We start from the raw sequence: 22,717 nt of genomic DNA, 5'->3' as shown, positions 1-22,717 counted from the left end.
TTATTTCCCTGTCAAGTAGGTTTAATTTGTACACATTAGAAAAAAAAGTTTAAAAAAGAAAAGTGATTGCCTGCCTTCCTACCCTATTTTTTTGGGCTATGTTACCGTAACCACACCTATTTTTTGTTGTTGGCCTAAACAAAAACAATTCTGGTAAAGCGAAATCAATTTAGTTAATCTGTCTACAGATATAATGAAACTTTGTTTGTTTGCTTAACGCCCAGTCCACCACGTAGGGTGATATCAGGGCGGTGCTGCTTTGACATTTAACGTGCGCCACACAGAAGACAGAAGTCGCAGCACAGGCTTCATGTCTCACCCAGTCACATTATTCTGACACCGGACCAACCAGTCCTAGCACTAACCCCATAATGCCAGACGCCAGGCGGAGCAGCCACTAGATTGCCAATTTTAAAGTCTTAGGTATGACCCGGCCGGGTTTCGAACCCACGACCTCCCGCTCACTTGGCGGACGTCTTACCAATAGGCCACCGTGTTGCTGTCTATAATGAAACTGAACGCACTGCAGTTTTGATTTACCAAGACAGTAGGTTCGCCGGCACCTCAGGAAAGTGAAACGGTGACGCATTGTATGAATACATTTGTGTATTAGTTTGTAAAAAAAAAAGCGCTCTAATGAGTGAGCTGCAGGCTGTCGATCGCTTGATTTGGCAGCCGGTATAACGCAGTAGCACTTGTGCTTAACAAAAAGGACAATTTGTTGTGTAGTCTTTTTAACTTTCTGATTTGTATTTAATCTAAACTTAACATAATATGTATAAATAATTATTTGGTTTCAGGGATTGAATTAGAATACAATGCAATCAATTTAAACGCCAAATTGAACTTGAACTTTTAATGATTTTAATGATTTAACTTATCAAATATTTGTTAAGCTTCGAAGCTGAAATGGTGAAACCCACATTACAATTAAAGTGATTGACAAATGCATACACATTAATTATTGTCATTAAAAATATAAAATTCTATTTGAAATTTAAATTGTAGTAATCGAACCGAACTTGATTTAATCTTATTCTTTATAATTTCCTGAATCCAAACAATATAATAGATATGTCATGTTCACTATGAAAATGTACTCACAATTAAGGAAAGTAGGTTAATATAGAGCTGGATCTTTGGGGTTAAGCTTGAGAAGCCTTAACTAGTACATAGTCTCGGTGTTGGCTGTTTTTCCAGTGTTGATTTGTCAGTTTCAGGCCGAAAGATTGGCTAAATGTTTGTATATCGCTTCACGCATTTTGTTTTGACTTCATAGTCAATTTTCCATTTGTATGTCATATTTTAATGGACAGTAAAATGTTGTCATTGTTATTGTTATTGTTATTATGACTCAGAGTAAGGGGAGAGAACAGTTGATTTACACTGCATTGAGGGTAAGTTTAATGCCTGCATCAATATGTGTCCAAGCTGTCTCTATAGTCTACATTTTCACATTAAATGCATTTTATTGTGGTACTTTTTTTTAAACAGTTACAGAGAACGAGACCTTTACCGGTGTGATGGAGATTGATCCCACACTATCACATCATAGTAATACAAGGCACCAGGGCTGAAATAGACGTCTTGCGCACTGTGAGCTGAGAAAAGGACACTCATGACTCTGCAAACAAGCACTGTAACGACCGTAGAACAGCTGGGAGTTTGAAACTGTGAAGTGTTTTGTGTAAAAAGGCAACAACTGAGAGTTTGAAACTGTGAAGTGTTTTGTGTAAGAAAACAACAACTGAGAGATTGAAATGGTAAAGTGTTTTGTGTAGGAAGACAACTGGGAGTTTCAAACGATAAAATGTTTTGTGTAAGAAGACAACAGCTGAGAGATTGAAACTGTGAAGTGTTTTGTGTAAGAAGACAACAACTGAGAGTTTGAAATGGTAAAGTGTTGTGGGTAAGAAGACAACAACTAAGAGATTGAAACTGTGACGTGTTTTGCGCAAACACACAACGGCTGAGAGTACACTATCTACACCATATAATAACAGGCTAGTCATCACTTTGTAGTGGTAAGTCGTGTACAGAATAGAATAGCAGAACACGTGTGGGAATGGATAATACATTTTAAGGAGATAGGAGTAATTGTGAATGTGCATGTGGTGCGCGCTGAAAAAACCCAAAAAAACAGTGTCGCGCAACATCATCAAGAGCCGGTTTTATGGACTCGTGGTGGTCACACCGAAAGTCCGAACACCGCTTCGTCACCCGACTGCGGTCAGTATCCGAACGCTGTGCTGGGGGAGGGTAGTACTGTAATCGAGCTACTCCCCGTGCGAAGAGGCACAGTCGGCCGAAAGAAATGTGTTCATGAAACCCGATTACGTCGGAATACTGCGTTGTGGGCCCATGAAATCTCACTACGTCGGAATACTGCGTTTTACTCGTACAGCTGAAGCTTAGCGACTGTGTTGTAGGCCCATGACACCGGCCCCAGGATGCCAGCCAACAATGGTGTGAAGGAACGACCCTGCTGTCCTAGTTTTGGCGTGAAGCGGTTCACGTGCTTTCTTTTCTTGACTGTAGTGACAGTGTTAACTCTTCTTTTGAGTTCAACCCACTTTCCCCAGCTCGGTGTTTACTCCTCTTTTATCGTATCCACGTTGCGCAACGGGTCAGCGAACACGTTCATCCCCCGCCCTCCGCCCTACTATATCCGTCCAAACAATCTGTACGTCAGTGCCACGTTACAGAACGGGTCATCAAACACGATCAACCCACGCCCTGCGCCCCACTATATCCGTCCAAACACTCTGTATGTCAGTCCCACGTTGCAGAACGGGTCATCAAACACGATCAACCCACGCCCTACGCCCCACTATATCCGTCCAAACACTCTGTATGTCAGTCCCACGTTGCGGAACGGGTCATCAAACACGATCAACCCACGCCCTACGCCCCACTATATCCGTCCAAACAATCTGTACGTCAGTGCCAATTGCATGGGCAGGCTTGGGAATCAGATGTTCCAATACGCTTCTCTCCTTGGCTCACACCAACAACAGGCTTGAGAACGCGTTCTTCCCTAACAAGACCCTGCTCAGCACCGTGTTTCAAGCCACCCATTTAAGTGTTCGCAGTATGACCGGGTTTAAAGCGGTTCGTGAAAAGGGTAGTGGCTGCTACGATCGTAAGTTTGAGACGCTGCCCAAGAAGAACACGACTGTCTTTGGCTTTCTCCAATCGTGGAAGTACTTCCGACACATCGAGGTCGTCATTCGTCAAGAGTTCACCTTCCAGCCGCACGTCACAAAGAAGGCTCAAGAACTGCTCCGGAATCTGACGAAGGGACGACCAAGCAACGTCACCCAGGTGATCGGCATCCACGTTCGCAGAGGAGACTACGTGCAACTGAAGGTCGGTCAGTTCAAGCCTCCTCCTCCCTCGTTCTTCAAGAAGGCGACAGATTATTTCCGCGAAAAGTACCGCGACGTACTGTTCGTGGTTGTCTCTCAGGACCCTGCCTGGTGCAAGAAACACATGCGAGGGGTGATGATCGCTCCTCCCAGTACAGCGCCAGTCCACATGGCGTTGCTGACTCTGTGTGATCACATCATCGTGTCCTTGGGATCTTACGGGTGGTGGGCCGGGTACCTGGCAGGAGGGGAGGTGGTCTACTACAACAACTGTGTCCACCCCAATATTACGTCCAAAAAAGGGTTCGTTGCGGCTGACCATTTCTACCCGGGATGGGTGGGTATTGGTGACTGACATCTCTGGTAGATAGATGCTACACTCGGAGGGGGGGGGGAGATGGGAGGGGGGAGTGGTCTTCAACAACTGTGTGCATTCCAACATGGCAGCGGAGAAATGATTCACCCTCACCGACCACTTCTGCATGGCGTGTGTGTGTTATAACCCTTATAAGTAAAAACAAGAAAAATGTTCATTCAAAATGAACAGCGTCGATGCAATGTCCACCAAAGATTTATTTTGGGAAGTGTTAAAGGTTAGGGTCAAAAGTTAATGAATTGCATGTTGTGCTGCATATATAAATTGTTTATTTCAGTCAATGCTGCTATGAATTGATCAAACAGCCACAAGAAAAAAACACTTGTTTAATTAATAAATAGAGCTTGTTTGAAACAGGTAGAAAGGAAGAGTTGATATTGCAATATCTGTACGTGGGAATGTGGTGAAAAAGAGTGCTAAAAGTAGTAAGTCAGTCTCAGATCCATTTCAAATATTTATTGCAGAAAAACAAAATACAAATTAAAAAAAAACCCAGAACCATTACCAGGTGTCATAGGAATGTTTGAAAACAATAGTTTTAATTTTACACTGTAAATACAGGAATCAGAATTAAACACCTCAAATTGGCACATGAATAATGAATCACCTGGAATTGCAACAGGGAGATACTGAAGTAATTGGAAACAAACATCTGAAATTGACAGAGAAACAATTGAAAATATAGTACCAGTTGACATGAGCGTACAATATTTTAATGGAAGTGCATTTTTAGCACGAAGCATCCGCAGGAGGATGCACTAACAATTACATAGTGCCACAAAATGTGTACGGACATTTCACAACCGTGCATTATTAGCACAGAACACATACATGGGGGCGCACAAAACATTATTGTGACAATAATTTACACGAAACATTTCACATAAGTACATTTTTCGGCATGGTGCATCTACAGGAGGGTGCTCCAACAATGATGCATAGGGCCAACATTTAGCGCAAACTTTTCACAACAGTGCATTATTACCACAAAGCGCATACAGCGATTACATAGTGGCAAGTTCCACTAAACATTTGAACAAAATGCATTTTGTTCAAATGTTAACAGCACAGCACCAAGTTTTGCATAAGTGCACAACAGCACTGACCATTTCACAAAAGTGCATAACAGCTGTGACAATTTTACAAAAGTGCATTGACCATTTCAGGCAGATGGCTAACATGCAGATTTCGCTTTCGTCTCTCTTTCTTTGAAAAGTAGGCATGTTCAAGATCGATGAAGTCATGAGCAATTGGGTTAGATGACAGAAAGGATTCAAAAACGTCAGATTCAGTGTTTTGGCTACTGTTAAACACTGAGGAACATTCTCTCCTGTTCAACAAAACAGTCAGACACAGATTTAAGCTGATGTGGGTTCAATTCAAAAGCAACATTGTCACAGATAGTGTTACATTTCTGTAAAGTTTCAGAAACATCTTCCATGTTTTGGTTACTGTTGAACAGAGGCATATTTTCCTGTTCCAAAAAGTCTGACACAAATGTTCGTAGTTGTGGGTTCGATCTATACCGTCATTGTCACAGATAGTGTTACATTTCTGTTTTACATTCAAACGAGTCGTAGAACCGTCATTGTCACAGATAGTGTTACATTTCTGTTTTACATTCAAACGGTTCGTAGAAGTAGTGGTACATTTGTGTTTGGTTGTTTTTTCTTTTAGATTCCTGTCACTCATATATATACTAGCAGTATTGATTGAGGTACATAAATCTGTTGATGTACAGGAATGACTTGTTTGTAATGAATCCTTGTTTCCTCCACATTGAGTTTGCATTGCAGTTGGACAGAAATGAACAGGTGTTAATTGATAAACACATAGATAATGGTTTTTGAGAAAATCAATCAATTCTGCAAAGGAATTAAATGACATCAAAACTGCAGCGCCATTTGAAGAATGGTTACCATTTCTGTTTCTTTGATGGGAAGAAAACAAATAACAAGTCGCGTAAGGCGAAAATACAACATTTAGTCAAGTAGCTGTCGAACTCACAGAATGAAACTGAACGCAATGCAACGCAGCAAGACCGTATACTCGTAGCATCGTCAGTCCACCGCTCATGGCAAAGGCAGTGAAATTGACAAGAAGAGCGGGGTAGTAGTTGCGCTGAGAAGGATAGCACGCTTTTCTGTACCTCTCTTCGTTTTAACTTTCTGAGCGTGTTTTCAATCCAAACATATCATATCTATATGTTTTTGGAATCAGGAACCGACAAGGAATAAGATGAAAGTGTTTTTAAATTGATTTCGAAAATTTAATTTTGATAATAATTTTTATATATTTAATTTTCAGAGCTTGTTTTTAATCCAAATATAACATATTTATATGTTTTTGGAATCAGCAAATGATGGAGAATAAGATGAACGTAAATTTGGATAGTTGTATAAAAAATTTTGTTTTACAATTTTCAGATTTTTAATGACCAAAGTCATCAATTAAATTTTAAGCCACTAAGCTGAAATGCAATACCGAAGTCCGGGCTGTGTCGAACATTACTTGACCAAAATTTCAACCAATTTGGTTAACAAATGAGGGCGCCTCAACTTTCACGAAAAGCCGGATATGACGTCATCAAAGACATTTATCAAATTAATGAAAAAAACGTATGGGGATTTCATACCCAGGAACTTTCATGTCAAATTTCATAAAGATCGGTCAAGTAGTTTGGTCTGAATCGCTCTACACGCACGCACGCACACACACACACACACACACATCCACCACGACCCTCGTCTCGATTCCCCCTCTATGTTAAAACATTTAGTCATGTACTTGACTAAATGTAAAAACATTGACTATCCAAGTTACCATGAATGGCAATAGTTGACTCCTGAAAAGTAGCAAGGATATAATTTGAGACGATAAACGCCTGATGCAATCCCTCCTCAAGGTCAGTCAACTCAAAACCTTCATCATTCGCAACATCAGTACGCAACACAGCGGGATTCGTATGTCCAGAAATCATGTCGAAAAAATATTCCATTTCAAAAGCATGTCCAACTACAGTTGTTGGCAAGTGTTCGTGTCCGAGGTAGCCTTCAGTGTGTGTATATGTATTCACTAGATGATTACCCGCTTCGCCGGGTACCGGCTTCGCCGGGAAGAAGTAGAGCCGAATACAAGGCTGCGCCTGGGACCCGGCAAAGCCGGGTGTACGCCGGCGCACGAAGGAAAGGAGATAAACGCGCAAAACACTGGAGACCTTCTAAAAATAGTAACATGCAGTAACGTAGTAACGGGAATATGGATTGACGCCACACGGAGGAAGGGAGATAATCGCGGCTGAAAACACTGGAGAAGATAAGGAAGAGTTACTGGTAGTGGATCCCGACAAACAAACAAAAATCGGTTCAGCGCGCACAGCGCTGCGCGCTGAGAACACGTGTTGAAATATCTTATCGATGAGGTTGTGTCCGGGGTGTAGCTGAATACGGTGTCCAAATGTGAAAAAGATCCACCGAGAACTTTGGCCGTGCATCGCGAACAGACAGACAGACACTAGTCGATAGATAGATGTGACAGATAGCGTGACCTCATTCTTCAATCCTCTCTCTCGATCTCTTCTTTCTCATTCGAACGCACGCACGCAAGAACGTAGCCTACGCACGCACGCACGCGCACGCACTGACACACACACACACACACACACACCCCGCTGACGCACAAACCACGCACACACACACTGACTGTTGGCAAGCATCTCTTTTTGTTTTCTTTACCTTTGTTTATTGTGTTTTCGATATTTGTGTTTATTTTTTGCTTGACTTATCTGTTTTATTTTAATGTTTGCTATCCACATCATGTGATAATGTTTCTTCTCTCCGAGTCAGTTTAGTTTCTGCACGCCGCTTTGGTACTCCTTGTTTTTCTAACTGGTGTATTGTGCGCGATTTGCGGATTTCTTTTTATTCCTTTCATATGCTGTTGAAGTGTTGTGGGTGTTATTGTCTGTATATGCTATGTTGCGTCTGTGTATGCCTACAAGAATTTGCATTCGCGCTCTGCCAGTACAAGTCCAAACTTTATTGGGTGTAATGTGCCTGTGGTCTGCTCGCAGTCGAGCACAGATAGTTTTCAAACATTCCTCCAGTGAGCCGGTGTAACACGAAATTTGTACTCCACAAAAAATTTACTCTGGAGTAAATATTTCGTACGAAATTCTTACTCTGAGTACACTTTTCGTACGAGAAAAGAACTCCATACGGCACGAAAAAATTACTCCCTCCACGAAATTTTTACTCCCCATTTATTTTACTTCCAGTAAAAATATCGTATGCAAAAATGGGATGCGGGCGAAGGGATAATGCCAATAAGTGATCTCGAGCACACGAATGTCGCGCTACCCTCCTTCCACCCCTTCCACAACCAAGACTAACAGGGGACAAGGGAGTAAAAAGTTCGTACACCTGGCATGGGAAGTTAAATTGCTTGTGTTTGGGTGAAGTAATTTATTCGTTATTTATTTGTCAGGGGAGTAACATTTTTTGTACGAAATGTTTACTCGGAACTCACCTGTCTTGGGGAGTAATTTTCTCGTGAAATGGGGGAGTGCCTTTTTCGTAAAGGGAGTAACTTTTTCGTACGAAATGTTTACTCCGGAGTAAAAATCTCGTGGGAGTAATTTTCTCGTGTTACACCGCCGCGCGCTGCGACCTGAGTAAAGCGCTTCTTTGGTCTCTGGCAACGTTGAACTGCGCTGATATGCCCAGCGACGTGCAGACAAAGTGATTTTTACCGCTGGCCTTCGCTTGCCTGGAACAGCCGTGGTCCTCTCGGTTAGTCTCGGATTGACTCGGCTCTTCTCGGTCTTTTTTTTGTTTGTTTGTTTGTTTGTTTCCTTATGGTCGGAGTGGTATATTTATGTACATCTTAGATTAAAAAAAACACCCGAAAGCTGTGTTTAATCGTTTCGGGTAAATTGTACATTTTTTTTCCAGCTTTGAAATTGTTTTGGCTTGGAGAGATTTGCTCGTGGCCCTGTGGCAAATTCAATTGCTTTGGCTTGGAGACTATTCTCCTGTGGCAAGTTTTTCCCGACCGCAGATACCAGCGTCGTCCGCACGCACATACTTAACCCAACGGCATACATTGACAAACATAAACATCCGTAATGCCATGCACGTTAACGCCCCTGCCTCCGGGCATAACACACACACACACACACACACACACACACACACACACACACACATACACACACACACACACATACACACACACACACACATTCACACACACACACACACATAGACACACACACACACACACACACACACACACACACACATAAACAACGAGACAAATACATAATGGGTTGGACACACACACACACACACACACACACACACACACACACACACACACACACACACACACACACACACACATATATATATATATAAACAGCGAGACAAATACATAATGGGTTGGACACACACACACACACACACACACACACACACACACACACATCCGTAGAGAGAGAGAGCGAGAGAGAGAGAGAGAGAGAGAAAGAGAGAGACAGAGACAGAGATAGAGTATTTGAGAAGTAAAAATAAGCTTCAGACAAAATATATTATTAGTCGTAATCGTTCGCATTGTGTCAAGGGAAACAATCTATGGAGTAAGGAAAGGGGCATTTCAGAGTTGCGCCCCATAGTCGTTTTCACTCAGTCTGCTCTCTAACTTTGTTGTGTGCTGTTGGCCACAGGGGCTGGTATCAAAGTGCCACGAACTGAAAACTCTGCCTGAACAATCCTTCTCATTGCGGTCAATGCGCATGCGCTAACATGGGGAGATTAATCATGTCGTGAACAACCTAACCCTAACCCTTACCCTAACTCTAACCCTTACCTTAAACCTAACCCTAACCCATTCGGTCAAAGGGTCGCGTTTTTTAATGAGCAGGATTGTTCAGCAGAGGTTTCACACACCGGTGACACTGTGACGGTTCCCCTACGCTTTGTGTTCGGTGCCCTGACCCTTTGTGTTCGGTTCCCACTCGGTTCCCACACGCCAAAATTCGCGGACAAAACATCCATTTATGGTAGTATTACGCAATGTTGCTCTCTGAGAATGGTCTTGTTAGATCTGTGAGTGTTTACACTACATGCCTAGGTGCTGTTGGATTGAAGGTTTTTGATATTTTAGCCGTTATTAGGTAGAATGCCTTCCACTTTACTGCAAAACTGCATAATTCGTAGCATCGGCAAGAAATATCCTACCAAAAAATGCCTGCTTGGAACTGTCCGTGGTCCAGCAAAAAGTTCAACATGTCTGTAGCAGACAGCCCAAGTTTCAAGATTGTAGGGCCATCCAAACAGCCGTAATAATAAAAACAACAAAAGTAGTCAGTGAAATTGGCTGTGTTCGGTCCCCCCACACTTTTGTGACGTAGGCGTGACGGTTCCCATAATTCATTGTGTCGGTCCCCACTTTCTGTGTCGGACCCCACTTTCGACCTAATTTCTCTGTGACGGACCCCACAACCAGCCTATGTTGTGTCGGTCCCCACACCTTCTAGGATTTATGACTTGCCGGTTACTTGTATCATTGTATTCATTGAATCTAATTGTCTCAGAGTTATTTTTCAGCAAAAACCGGCAAGGCAGCACCTTTTGTGATACCAAGTAAGTCAGATGACATCAGTATGTGTGTGTGTGTGTGTGTGTGTGTGAGAGAGAGAGAGAGAGAGAGAGAGAGAGTGAGAGAGAGAGAGAGAGAGAGAGATTGACACCTTTCCAGATCACTCCGGTTATGCGACACTACCGCGAGCGTCACTACCGCGTGTCACACTACCGCGAGTACGACACTACCGCGTGTAACACTACCGCGTGTCACACTACCGCGAGTACGACACTACCGCGAGTATAACACTGCCGCGTGTCACACTACCGCGCGTACCACAACCGCGAGTACCATAACCGTAGAGAGAACGCATGCAAACTTACTTCTTGTGAGTTTGTGTTCTAACTTTGATTGGAAGCAACCCATTCTATATGTATTCTGATAGTGTGTTCTGATCGTTTTGAGTTCTTGGTTAGCATGACAAACATTGAATTAGTGTTCAGAGAACAGACCAGGCCTTTTTGTTTTATATTTCAAGGAAACATTTCAACCTTTGCCTTCAGCCATGGAAGTCATAAAATGACACGCGGTAATGTTATACTCGCAGTAGTGTGACACGCGGTAGTGTTATACTCGCGGTAGTGTCGTACTCGCGGTAGTGTCGTACTCGCGGTAAGTTCTGTTTCCGTACCCGCGACAGCGGCAGCGACAAAAGAAAACGCGCGCAAACGCGTGACGTGTTTCCGTACTTGCGTTTTAAACATGCGGTAAAATCTGTAAACTCCCGCGTTGCCGCGCGACAACGCGAAAAAATCGCTCCAGGACCCTTTCAAAAAAATCGCGTCGCTTGCCGCTTGTCGCGCTGCTAACGCGTCGCGCGTGTGGAAACACTCCTGGTCATTTTCTATGTGCTTGATTTTCGTCGCGCCGCTGGAAAAACGCTGTCGCGGGTACGGAAACACAACTCTCTCTCTCTCTCTCTCTCTCTCTCTCTCTCTCTCTCTCTCTCTCTCTCTCTCTCTCTCTCTCTCTCTCTCTCTCTCTCTCTCTCTCTCTCCGTCTGTCTCTCTCTTTGGTACCGGGACGCTTCGGGACGCTCCCGCGCAGTAGGGCACGAAGCGTCCCGGTACCGAAGCGTCCCGGTACCGAAGCGTCCCGGTGCCGAAGCGTCCCGGTACCAGTCACCACGCATATACTCGGCTCGCATGCCAATGTATTTACAAGAAAAATGTTCATTCAAAATGAACAGGCGTCCATGTTATTTTGATGACAAACATGTATTGATACAGTTTGTTGTATAATTTTGCAAGTGAATATGTGTTTGTTGGCTGCATGTTTCACTAAAACGCAGTAAAATAAAAACTTTTTCGTTGCTTTTGTTGTTTCCTTTGATTGCAACCAAATGACTGAAAATTAAGTGGAAGACACTTTGAGATATAAGGAATCGGATAGGCCATGACACGAGAAGGTGTAGAAATCTGCTTGCAGACAGCTTTAACATGACATCACATATTGATATATTTTTTAAAGTTTTTGCATATTACCCCATTTTTGAGGTCACGTTTTAACTTTGGTTAAGTGTTTGCCCACAACTGACATTAGATTACATTTAAACATTTTACATTATTTTTCTAGCACATGTTCATGTTAGTCTGCGCCATCCATTGATCACAGAACATCCACATAGGAAGAAAAGGTGTTTGACTACTGAAATAAAAATGTTTAGAGAAATGTAGAAAGAGGTGAACAAAATGCAAGATGATTTGGTATGGAATTTAGTTGTATACGTGAATGAGGTGTGAAACGTATGCAGAAAGGAAGATGTTTATTTGCGATGAAAGAAAATAAATATAATAACTTCATACTGTAGTAAAAAAACAAAACAAAACAAAAACAACCAGTAATCAGCCAATCAATTTCAAATGTTCATTCAACAGTAACCATATACATTCGACAATGGTCCTCTGTAAATAAAAATTAAAAACAAATCTGCTTGGACAGAATTGTTGTTATTTTTGGGAATAAGAAAATATCAACTATCTTGAGATGCATCCTCTTGCACAAAAATAATGCAAGTTAAGGAGTTACGTCCATATGCGTAAAAAGTTAAGATGAATATATGGATCAACAATTACCTCCCCTACTTGCATTATATTTGGGCAAAGCTACAGGAATAGTGTAATGATATTTTAAAATAATTGTCACATTGCCTTAAACATTTGGATTTTGACATGGAGTATTTTACGTAATGTGTACATTTTAGACATGGCAACTGAAGGAAAAAAAACCTAACATTTTGTGGGACAAATTTTGTAAGTTGGGTGACGAAACCATGTAAACTTTTCCTTCACAACAGACAAAATTAAGAGGTTTTTCTTTTAACAAACACAAAGAAATATGTCTTTACCTTCGAACAAGCACAGAAAGTATGTGTTTTTGTTCATAAGACCATACATTTTGTTGTTGTGGAGATATGGATTCAACTGCAGAAAATGTGAAACTTTGCTAACAATTCCCATACCTGACATTTTAAAAGTCTAAAAAGTGCCTCCCACTAGCTTGTCACCAAATAAACAAAGTAGGTTGTAACAAAATTGCAGATTAATAAAAAAAATAGTTCAATCAATAGTATATGTCACACCTGACATTAAACTAGTAATTTCCATCACTATCCTTTTCAGGCATTAAAAATAGTTCAAAGCAGCTATAGCCCCACATGGAAGTAAGAGGCTCATTCACAAGCTAGTTAAAAGCTTTTCATTCTTTTTGTTTTTCTCAAAAGAAAGTTCATAGTATGACAACAGTATTCACAGCAGGCAGTTTTAAATCACTCAAGGGTCATTCTCAAGGTGTGTTCACGAAATACATTGTAATTTTAAACAGAGACAATTATCAGTTCACGCTTGAAGATGATTTTACTGACCAAGTTTCTCCCCATATATTTCATAACCCTGCAGGTGAAAATGGGAATACCAGCACAGAATGACTGTCAGTGAACATTTAATACCAACACTTCAAACTACATCAATGAAAATCAAAAAGTGGAAAAACTCATACTCTGATAATTGTTGTCCAAGTGTTTCAAACTACATCACTCATCATAAAACAGAAGCTGTGACTTGGATTTAGATAAAAATCAACACGCGGAAAAACTCATACTCTGATAATTGTTGTCTAAGTGTTTGTGTGGTTAAAAAAACAAACGTACCTGATCCTGAATAAAATCAGAGCAACCCATATGATCATTAAAATGTAACCATTCACTGGTCCATAGGTATACTCTTTTCAAAAAGGAGATGGGTATGGAAGAGGCAGTGCTTCTGTTAGTGATTCAAAGTGCCAGACATCCCATCCTAGTGCTGTGAAATGGATATAAATTATATATATATTCAATATTTCATGGAAGCTTACTAATATTTGCATGCAAACATACTGTGACAGTACTAATACAGTAAAAGCATTATTGAGGGTGAACAGCCTGCTTTACTTGGTTTCAGTGAGGAGTAACAATACTAACAATAACAATAACATGCCTAAGTTGTGAAATGTAAGTACTTAACCCCCCCCCCCCCCCCCCGGACACTGGCAAAATTCCAGCAGAATGTCCCCCACCTTCGCTGACGATTATCCACAGTTTATACAGGAAGTGTGCAGGTAGGTTGTCTGCCTCTGTGTCGGTTTTACCTCCGCGGTGTAGACGAAAAACTTTTCCACTTCTGCCACAGGGCGAAAAGTCTCGTTTTGGCACTTTAACTTGGCATATAACATCAAACATCACGTTAATCAACTGAATTGTGTGGCATTATACCTATGCGATTCATGTCACATTAGAAAAACTGCCGTAACGCAATAAAATTCCTGAGATGTTAGTATTATGCATAACACGGTAAAACATCGAGTTTTGGTGTCTGCGTTTTGGACGTTTTCGCTGGGATTACGGAGGGCTATTCACATCGTGTTAAACAAGTTGTCGCAGTGAGCAAAACACCAGATAACGTCTGGAATTATGACAAGTTATTGCAGTGACTTAAACTCGAAGTTAGCTGTTGGTTTTGATGTGTTTCACTGCGTTTTCGTCTTGCTTTTGTTTCATAATGTTGTTGCTGTTGTTGTTACTGTTGGGAGCTATACATCACATTTTTGTTCCCCCAAAAATTTATTCTTGATTAATATCAGGACGCAAACCATCCCCTTTACTTCACACACACACACACACACACACACACACACACACACACACACACAATCTACTCCTCAGTTTGCAGCGTGGCTTCGACACGCGCGGTCTGCTGTAAAAGGCCCTAATAGAAATCACCCGCTAGGTACACGCGCACTCAAGTTAACCTCTGCTTTGACCTGTGGCTGTGTGCCAAGAGAGAGCAGAACACACACGCCGTAGACCAGATAAATAGGTGCTTGATTTTGGTATTTTGATTTTACATAACATTAAACCTTTCTTGGGGTTCATGGTCATGGCAACAGCCATAATAATATTATATCATGTCTAATATTACATTTCAGCATATGTGAATTACATGTCATCATAACAAACTGTCATACATTTTTATTCCTCATCATTCTGATTGATCACAACCAAACCTACTATCAGTGGACACATCCAAATGCAAGCGCCTGTTCTTGACAAATTGCCACAGTGACTGATCTAAAAATATAGGTCCTTTGCCGCCACGGACACTGTTTGGCCTGTAGGTAAAATGTGCAATGTGTTTTCTGATTTGTGCACAAAAGCTTTTTTTCTTTTTTTCTTTTTTTTAACATAACAATGTTTAATGTTACTGTATGTTTGAAAGACCATGGTCACATTTGTAAAACAAATGTTAAATTAAAAAATAAATAACATTTTGGTTCATGATTTTTTCCTACACCTGTGCTAAAACTAAGAAGTAAAAATGTCGGTATATAAGTCACTCAAAAACTTCAAAGTATGAATGGTTAGAGTTTGTTGCGGTTGACCCTGCACAGTTCGACCTTCGATGTTTTTGTTGAACAATTTTGTAAAAAAAAAAAAAAAAAAAAAAAAGTAAGGGCAGTAACTCAAGACGTAAATGTGGTAGTGTCCCATAGGCAACCGCAGAGTTATCCTGTCCATAGGCAAGCGCTTACTTGATCCCAATTACTAGGCGTCTCCGGACGCCTAGAATAAAGCAAAGGGAATGCCTGTAATTCACACAGAGCAATCACTTGGTCTTAAACGTGCACAAGACAAAAACTTTCATACTGGGGGAGCGAGCCAGTCTGAAGAGTACTCGGGTCCAGCGCGAGCGTTTTTTTATTACCCAAATGAACCCAAACAAACCCAAATTAACCCAAATGATACAATTTAAAAGTCGGAGGCAGAACTGAAAAGACTTTTTCCGACGCTCACGCTTAGTAAAGCCAGAAAGCGTGTGTGATAACAGACATATCCCTCTTGTGAACGGAAGCCTACGGACTTTTCCCCCGAACTTGTCCACACGGGTACAGTATTTCCAAATTGGTGTGTTGTGAGTACAGATCTAAAGTAAAGTTGGGGAAAAGTTGGACAAAAAGTGATTTTTTTTTACCGAAAGCAAATCAAGGTCTGTGCAAAATTAAAAAAATCAGTGAAGTCAAGGTCAAATCAAGGTCAAGATTAAATTAAAAAAAAATAAATATGGTTAGTCAAGTCAAGGTCAAATCAAGGTCAACAAGGGCGGATCTGGGGGGGGGGGGGTTACACGGGTTACGTAACCCGCCCACCCCCCACCCCCCAATAAAAGAGGTAATTTATTGGCTCAGGATGCACCAGATAGCTCTATTTTGCTTCTTTGGATAAAAAAAAATTCCGGGCGGACCCCCCTAGAGACTTAGGCGCCTTCGGCGCCGTCAACTTGTATCTTCGCAGTCATTTTGTAACACCCCCCCCCCCCCCCCCCCCCCCCGAATTGATCCGCCCTTGGTCAAGGTTTAAAAAAAACAAACACTCTAAGTCCTGTGACGCGTTATAGTGGGACGCTTCGGTACCGGGACGCTTTGGTACCGGGACGCTTCGGTACCGGGACGCTTTGGTACCGGGACGCTTCGGTACCGGGACGCTTTGGTACCGGGACGCTTCGGTACCGGGACGCTTTGGTACCGGGACGCTTCGGGGTGTCCCCCACAAAAGGTGCTGCCTTGCCGGTTTTTGCTGAAAAATAACTCCGAGACAATTAGATTCAATGAATACAATGATACAAGTAACCGGCAAGTCATAAATCCAAGAAGGTGTGGGGACCGACACAAAATAGGCTGGTTGTGGGGTCCGTCACAGAGAAATTAGGTCGAAAGTGGGGTCCGACACAGAAAGTGGGGACCGACACAATGAATTATGGGAACCGTCACGCCTACGTCACAAAAGTGTGGGGGGACCGAACACAGCCAATTTCACTGACTACTTTTGTTGTTTTTATTATTACGGCTGTTTGGATGGCCCTACAATCTTGAAACTTGGGCTGTCTGCTACAGACATGTTGAACTTTTTGCTGGACCACGGACAGTTCCAAGCAGGCATTTTTTGGTAGGATATTTCTTGCCGATGCTACGAATTATGCAGTTTTGCAGTAAAGTGGAAGGCATTCTACCTAATAACGGCTAAAATATCAAAAACCTTCAATCCAACAGCACCTAGGCATGTAGTGTAAACACTCACAGATCTAACAAGACCATTCTCAGAGAGCAACATTGCGTAATACTACCATAAATGGATGTTTTGTCCGCGAATTTTGGCGTGTGGGAACCGAGTGGGAACCGAACACAAAGGGTCAGGGCACCGAACACAAAGCGTAGGGGAACCGTCACAGTGTCACCGGTGTGTTTCAGTTCGTGACACCGGGGCGGTGCGATATAAGTATCGCAGTATCTAGTTATATAGTGTACGGGGCTCTGGTCTTGATTAGTTATTAGTTATCAGTTTAGTTCCTCCAGCGAATTCCAATATAATGTAATCAATTACAGTACTAGGCCTTTTCGCGTTTGTAAAATGGCAAAATGTTCCACTGATCATGGACGATCGATAACGATCGAAGCCGGTGATGAACCCCACTGACAATGCCTCACTATTTTGCGATTCTGATGTGTGCGTGTGTGTGTGTGTGTGTGTGTGTGTGTGTGTGTGTGTGCGTATGTGTGTGTGTGTGTGTGTGTGTGTGTATGTGTGTGTGTGTGTGTATGTGTGTATGTGTGTGTGTGTATGTGTTTGTGTGTGTGTGCGTGTGTGTGTGTGTGTGTGTGTGTGTGTGTGTGTGTGTGTGTGTGTGTGTGTGTATGTGAGAGAGAGTGTGTACAAACTTGCAGCACCTGTGCACATGTCAGACTTCTGAACACTAAATGGAATGTTACGTGTGAATGCATGCTATGTGACGTCACTTCAGTGAAACCAGGCAGCTTGACGCAATGTAAAGCAATGCAAAGTATCCGGTTATCTCGCGGCCTTGTCATGCTTAATACGTTTTTAAGAGTAATATACTATTGTAATGTTCGATGATGTCCGTCTGTACATTTGCGCACTAAAACGTCGTCTGCAATAGCCAGGTGGGTAGTTGGCGATGACAAAAACTTGTTTTGAACACAGACATACGTGGCAGAATAGCAATATAAACGCTTTTGTGCTTTCAGCGTGGCAATAGGGTCCAATATTTTGACTAGAACAAGAATAATGCTACTCGTCATCGACTCGTCGGCATTATTCCTGTCTCGTCTATATAACAGACCCTTTTGCTACGCTGAAAACACAATAGCTGTTAATATTACGTTGGCCAAAGAAATGCAAAATTAAACTGATATTCAGCATTTTTGGATGCACCGATACTGGAATATTGTTGAGACACACTTGGTGGCCGAGTGGTAACGCACTGGGTGGCCGAGTGGTAACGCACTTGCGCTCGGAAGCGAGAGGTTGCGAGTTCGACCCTGGGTCAGGGCGTTAGCAATTTTCTCCCCCCTTTCCTAACCTAGGTGGTGGGTTCAAGTGCTAGTCTTTCGGATGAGATGAAAAACCGAGGTCCCTTCGTGTACACTACATTGGGGCGTGCACGTTAAAGATCCCCCGATTGACAAAAGGGTCTTTCCTGGCAAAATTGTATAGGCATAGATAAAAATGTCCACCAAAATACCCGTGTGACTTGGAATAATAGACCGTGAACAGTAGGATATGCGCCAAAATGGCTGCGATCTGCTGGCCGATGTGAATGCGTGATATATTGTTTAAAATAATTCCATCTCACACGGCGTAAATAAATCCCTGCGCCTTGAATATGTGTGCGATATAAATTGCATAAAAAAAATCCCTGCGCTTAGAACTGTACCCACGGAATACGCGCGATATAAGCCTCATATTGATTGATTGAATAATGCTATCATATATTGAAGAATAGACACATTCGCTTTCCAACACAGGTAGAAGCAGATATCAATTAAACTCTGTTACACTCCAACCTTGTCCATTGCATGCAAACACAGTAAACAAAGGATGGGGAAAGAGTTTTGCAAGTGCGATCAAACACATCACATCTTTATCGAATTTGATCGAAAGGGAAATAATAACACCTTGTTTACATTCACAAATACATTCTTCTTCCTGTGTTAAGGTCAGTCTAGTTAAGTGCCCAGGGGACTACATATTAATTCATCGTCTACAAGTAATCAGTTAAAGAACTTTACAAAGGGTACGAGCATCTGTTCACTCGGAAACATATGTGACCCTCCACCAAAGATTGAGTCGCATGTCACCTTTGCATGATTTTCATATTATTTTTTACATTTTTCTAAAGATTAATTGGTTATGCTCTACCCAGTGGTGAAAACCGTTTTAGAAAAGAGCAAAAACTGTTTGAGTTATAAGCCTGTGACTGAGGTGACCCTCACACTGTTACCATACACACCCCGGACTTATATTAATCAATCAATCAATCAATATGAGGCTTATATCGCGCGTATTCCGTGGGTACAGTTCTAAGCGCAGGGATTTTTTTTCTCATGTAATTGATATCGCGCACATATTCAAGGCGCAGAGATTTATTTATGCCGTGTCAGATGGAATTTGTTTACACAATACATCACGCATTCACATCGGCCAGCAGATCGCAGCCATTTCGGCGAATATCCTACTTTTCACGGCCTATTATTCCAAGTCACACGGGTATTTTGGTGGACATTTGTATCTATGCCTAAACAATTTTGCCAGGAAAGACCCTTTTGTCAATCGTGGGATCTTTAACGTGCACACCCCAATGTAGTGTACAACGAAGGGACCTCGATTTTTCGTCTCATCCGAAAGACTAGCACTTGAACCCACCACCTAGGTTAGGAAAGGAGGGGAGAAAATTGCTAACGCCCTGACCCAGGGTCGAACTCGCAACCTCTCGCTTTCGAGCGCAAGTGCGTTACCACTCGGCCACCCACCCAAGCCTAGCGCGGCACCGCGCGAGGTGACATGCGACTCATTTCGTGGTGGAGACTCACATATAAGTCCGGGGAGTGTGAGGGTCACCTTAGTCACAGGCTTATAACTCAAACAGTTTTCGCTCTTTTCTAAAACGGTTTTCACCACTAGATAGAGCATACAAAACTCTGTGGGAAAATGTAAAACTATGAAAATCATGCAAATGTGACATGCGACTCATTTCGTGGTGGAGGGTCACATATCACAAACCTACAGCCTTGTTGCTTCCTGTGCTGTGTGGTAAAAAGACGAATTCCGAAAATAACTCTGTCGGGTTTGTATTGGTTGTGAAAGAGTACATGCCCTTGCGTTTTACTCGGGCAAATTGGAGGAGCCAATCACTAGCGAGGAGGAGGGTGTCGCGCAAGCACGTGGTCAGGAGCACGTGTGATGTTATTAGTCAGAGGAAAAGCAGGGGTATTCACTCTGTCACAACCCATACGAACCCAACGGAGTTATTTCCGATAATCGGCTACAGGGGGGTTTTCGTCCAGGGGGGGTTCTTGTTCCCCAGAATCCCCCCTCCCCTCTCCCCCCCCCTCCCCGGCCTGACCATGTACCTCCTCCACGGGTAAAAAATCATAACATAAATATGTTTAACTTTTGGACAGTTTGTTTTGCCTTTAAAAACTTTACAAATACTCCCAGAATGCGCCAGATTGCACATATTTTAATATAGATTTCAAAAATTGTCCGGGGGGCCGTGCCACCGAACCCCCCTGGGAGGTTCGGGTGCTTTGCACCCTCACCTAATATACCCCTACCACAATTGCCTCCTTGTCGCTGCCCTACACGCCACCAGGCGTGAAAGGCAGTAAGTAAGTAAGTAACAATTGCCTCCCTCCCCCCCTCCCTCCCCCTCACCCTATTTAGCAGGGCCCTGGTCGATTGTGTGCTGAATTTGCTTGGGAGATTACCTTAGGTGTCACGTAAGACATCCATTTAACAATACTTCATAAATAATAATTGCCCTCCTGCGTAGAAAGCTGCCGTGCTGTAGCTTTAACTCTTACCAGTTAACTCCCTCGACCATTCCAAAATAGCTTAGGATGACTCGCTACAAAAACTCCTATTTAAATTATTCTACATACAAGCCCTTTTATGCACTCAACATAACAACACAAACTTCGTTGCATGTTGACATATTTTAAAAACGATCTATAATTTGCTTGCTATGACCATGGTTTTCCTGATGTATGATTGGTACGCCTCTGCTTTGTTTGCCATTGTTGCTTTTAAAAAGGACTTTCTCTTTTTCTCACATGTAACATTAAACCATGGACCATTTTCGGTTTTCCTTTTATACTGTTTCTTACCAACATTATTTCGTTTAAATAACCCTAACTTCTGTGCACTATTCTTCAATATATTATTAACTTCTAAAACAACTCTATTAACTTCGTCAACCGAAACATTTTTTTTAAATACTAACAATTCATCTAATTGTAAATCAATATCGTTTATCAGTAAATCTTCCAGACCACAAATATAATCGATTTCCAAATCTGCTTTCCATTTCGGTCTTCCTTCGAAATGTTCTGTTACATTACAAACATGCACTTCGTTCCTCACGTCATCATCACAACCATGATTTAAAACATTTTGTCCAGAAATACAATCATTTCATTTCATTTCATTTTCATTACTTTATTGTCCCATCGCTGGGAAATTCGGGTTCGCTTCCTCCCAGTGGAAAGCTAGCAGCAACGGAGTCGCGCTACCCAGGTGTCTGCGTGTTTAGGTGTATTCAGCCACCTGCACTTATGGCAGAATGACCAAGGTCTTTTACGTGCCATTGTGATGACACGGGGGTGGGACATGGGTTCCGTCTCTGGGTCTGCACATTAAGTTGACCCGTGTCCGTCCAAGCTTAATTACCAAGGGGCAGTGAACATCCGAGAACATTTCGCAAAAATCCATAACAACAAATTCTTTGATGGTATGAAACAGGTTGGCTGATATCAAAACATAATCAACAACACTAACATTTTTACATGTACATTTCCCGGTGCCTCTGTCTGATCCAACCCGACCATTTACAATAACCATATCTGATATTTTACAAAAATCCACTAAATCATGCCCGAAATTATTTACTAACACATCTTGTGAATGTCTCTTCGGGATATGAAAATTGTTGTCACTTTCGTCATTTTCTCTGCACATATCTTGTGTTTCACAGGGCATATCAAAATCAACATCAAATAAATCTTCAGTGGTATCTATAAGTAATCCTGTTCTTGCATTAAAATCTCCAAGTAAGCACGCGCCTTCATGTTCAATAGTGAGGAATGCATCGTGTAATTCGGTATAAACATCCTTATTCACATATGGTGAACCTTCTGGGGGAATGTACACAGCGCCAAAAAGTATATCTTGTTTTAAAAACTCCTTACTGAATTTAAACAACATCATATTTTCACATAATTCTGCTTCACAAAACGTATAATATTTTCTTAGGGAAACATCAACCTTGGATTTTCTTGCTTTAGTTTCATATACTGTAATAAACTGTACAATATCATCCTTGACTAACAACAAAATTCCTCCTGATTTACGTTTACACTTGCTTCTGTTTTTATAGAGGGACACATAACCCGGAACATCAACTGTGTCAATATCATCCAACTTACTCTCGGATAAGGCAATAATATCATATTTACAAATTAGCTTCAGAAAATCTGGGTGTTTTAATTTAGATAATACGCCACCAACATTCAACGCAATGCACGATAGCTCGGATACTTTATAATCACACGCAACATTAGCACTATAATTTCTTAAAATATTTACATCATGTACCTGTCCCTGATCACACACAATATCAGCTCGTATAGGACTAGTATAGTGTCATGCGCCTGTTCCCGATCATACACACAATTAGTTGCAGTAACATTTAATTCTTGTTCTTGTTCTATGTCACATGTGTTACTA

General features: G+C 41.9%; 1 protein-coding gene across 1 annotated transcript in view; it reads left to right on the top strand.

Moving 5' to 3' along the window:
• Positions 1-4,624, top strand: part of LOC138972970 (galactoside alpha-(1,2)-fucosyltransferase 1-like) — a 10,305-nt gene extending 5,681 nt beyond the window's left edge. Inside the window, exon 3 of the mRNA XM_070345625.1 lies at positions 1,495-4,624. Within this exon, the coding sequence (XP_070201726.1) occupies positions 2,770-3,723 (954 nt within the window). The 5' untranslated portion in view covers positions 1,495-2,769 and the 3' untranslated portion in view covers positions 3,724-4,624. The remainder of the gene's footprint in view (positions 1-1,494) is intronic.
• The last annotated feature ends 18,093 nt before the right edge of the window (positions 4,625-22,717 follow it).

The sequence above is a fragment of the Littorina saxatilis genome, linkage group LG8 (assembly GCF_037325665.1).
Source record: "Littorina saxatilis isolate snail1 linkage group LG8, US_GU_Lsax_2.0, whole genome shotgun sequence".
NCBI classification, from domain to species: Eukaryota; Metazoa; Mollusca; class Gastropoda; order Littorinimorpha; family Littorinidae; genus Littorina; species Littorina saxatilis.
Note: the sequence above shows the minus strand (reverse complement) of the source record. Positions and strands in the feature narration are given on the sequence as shown.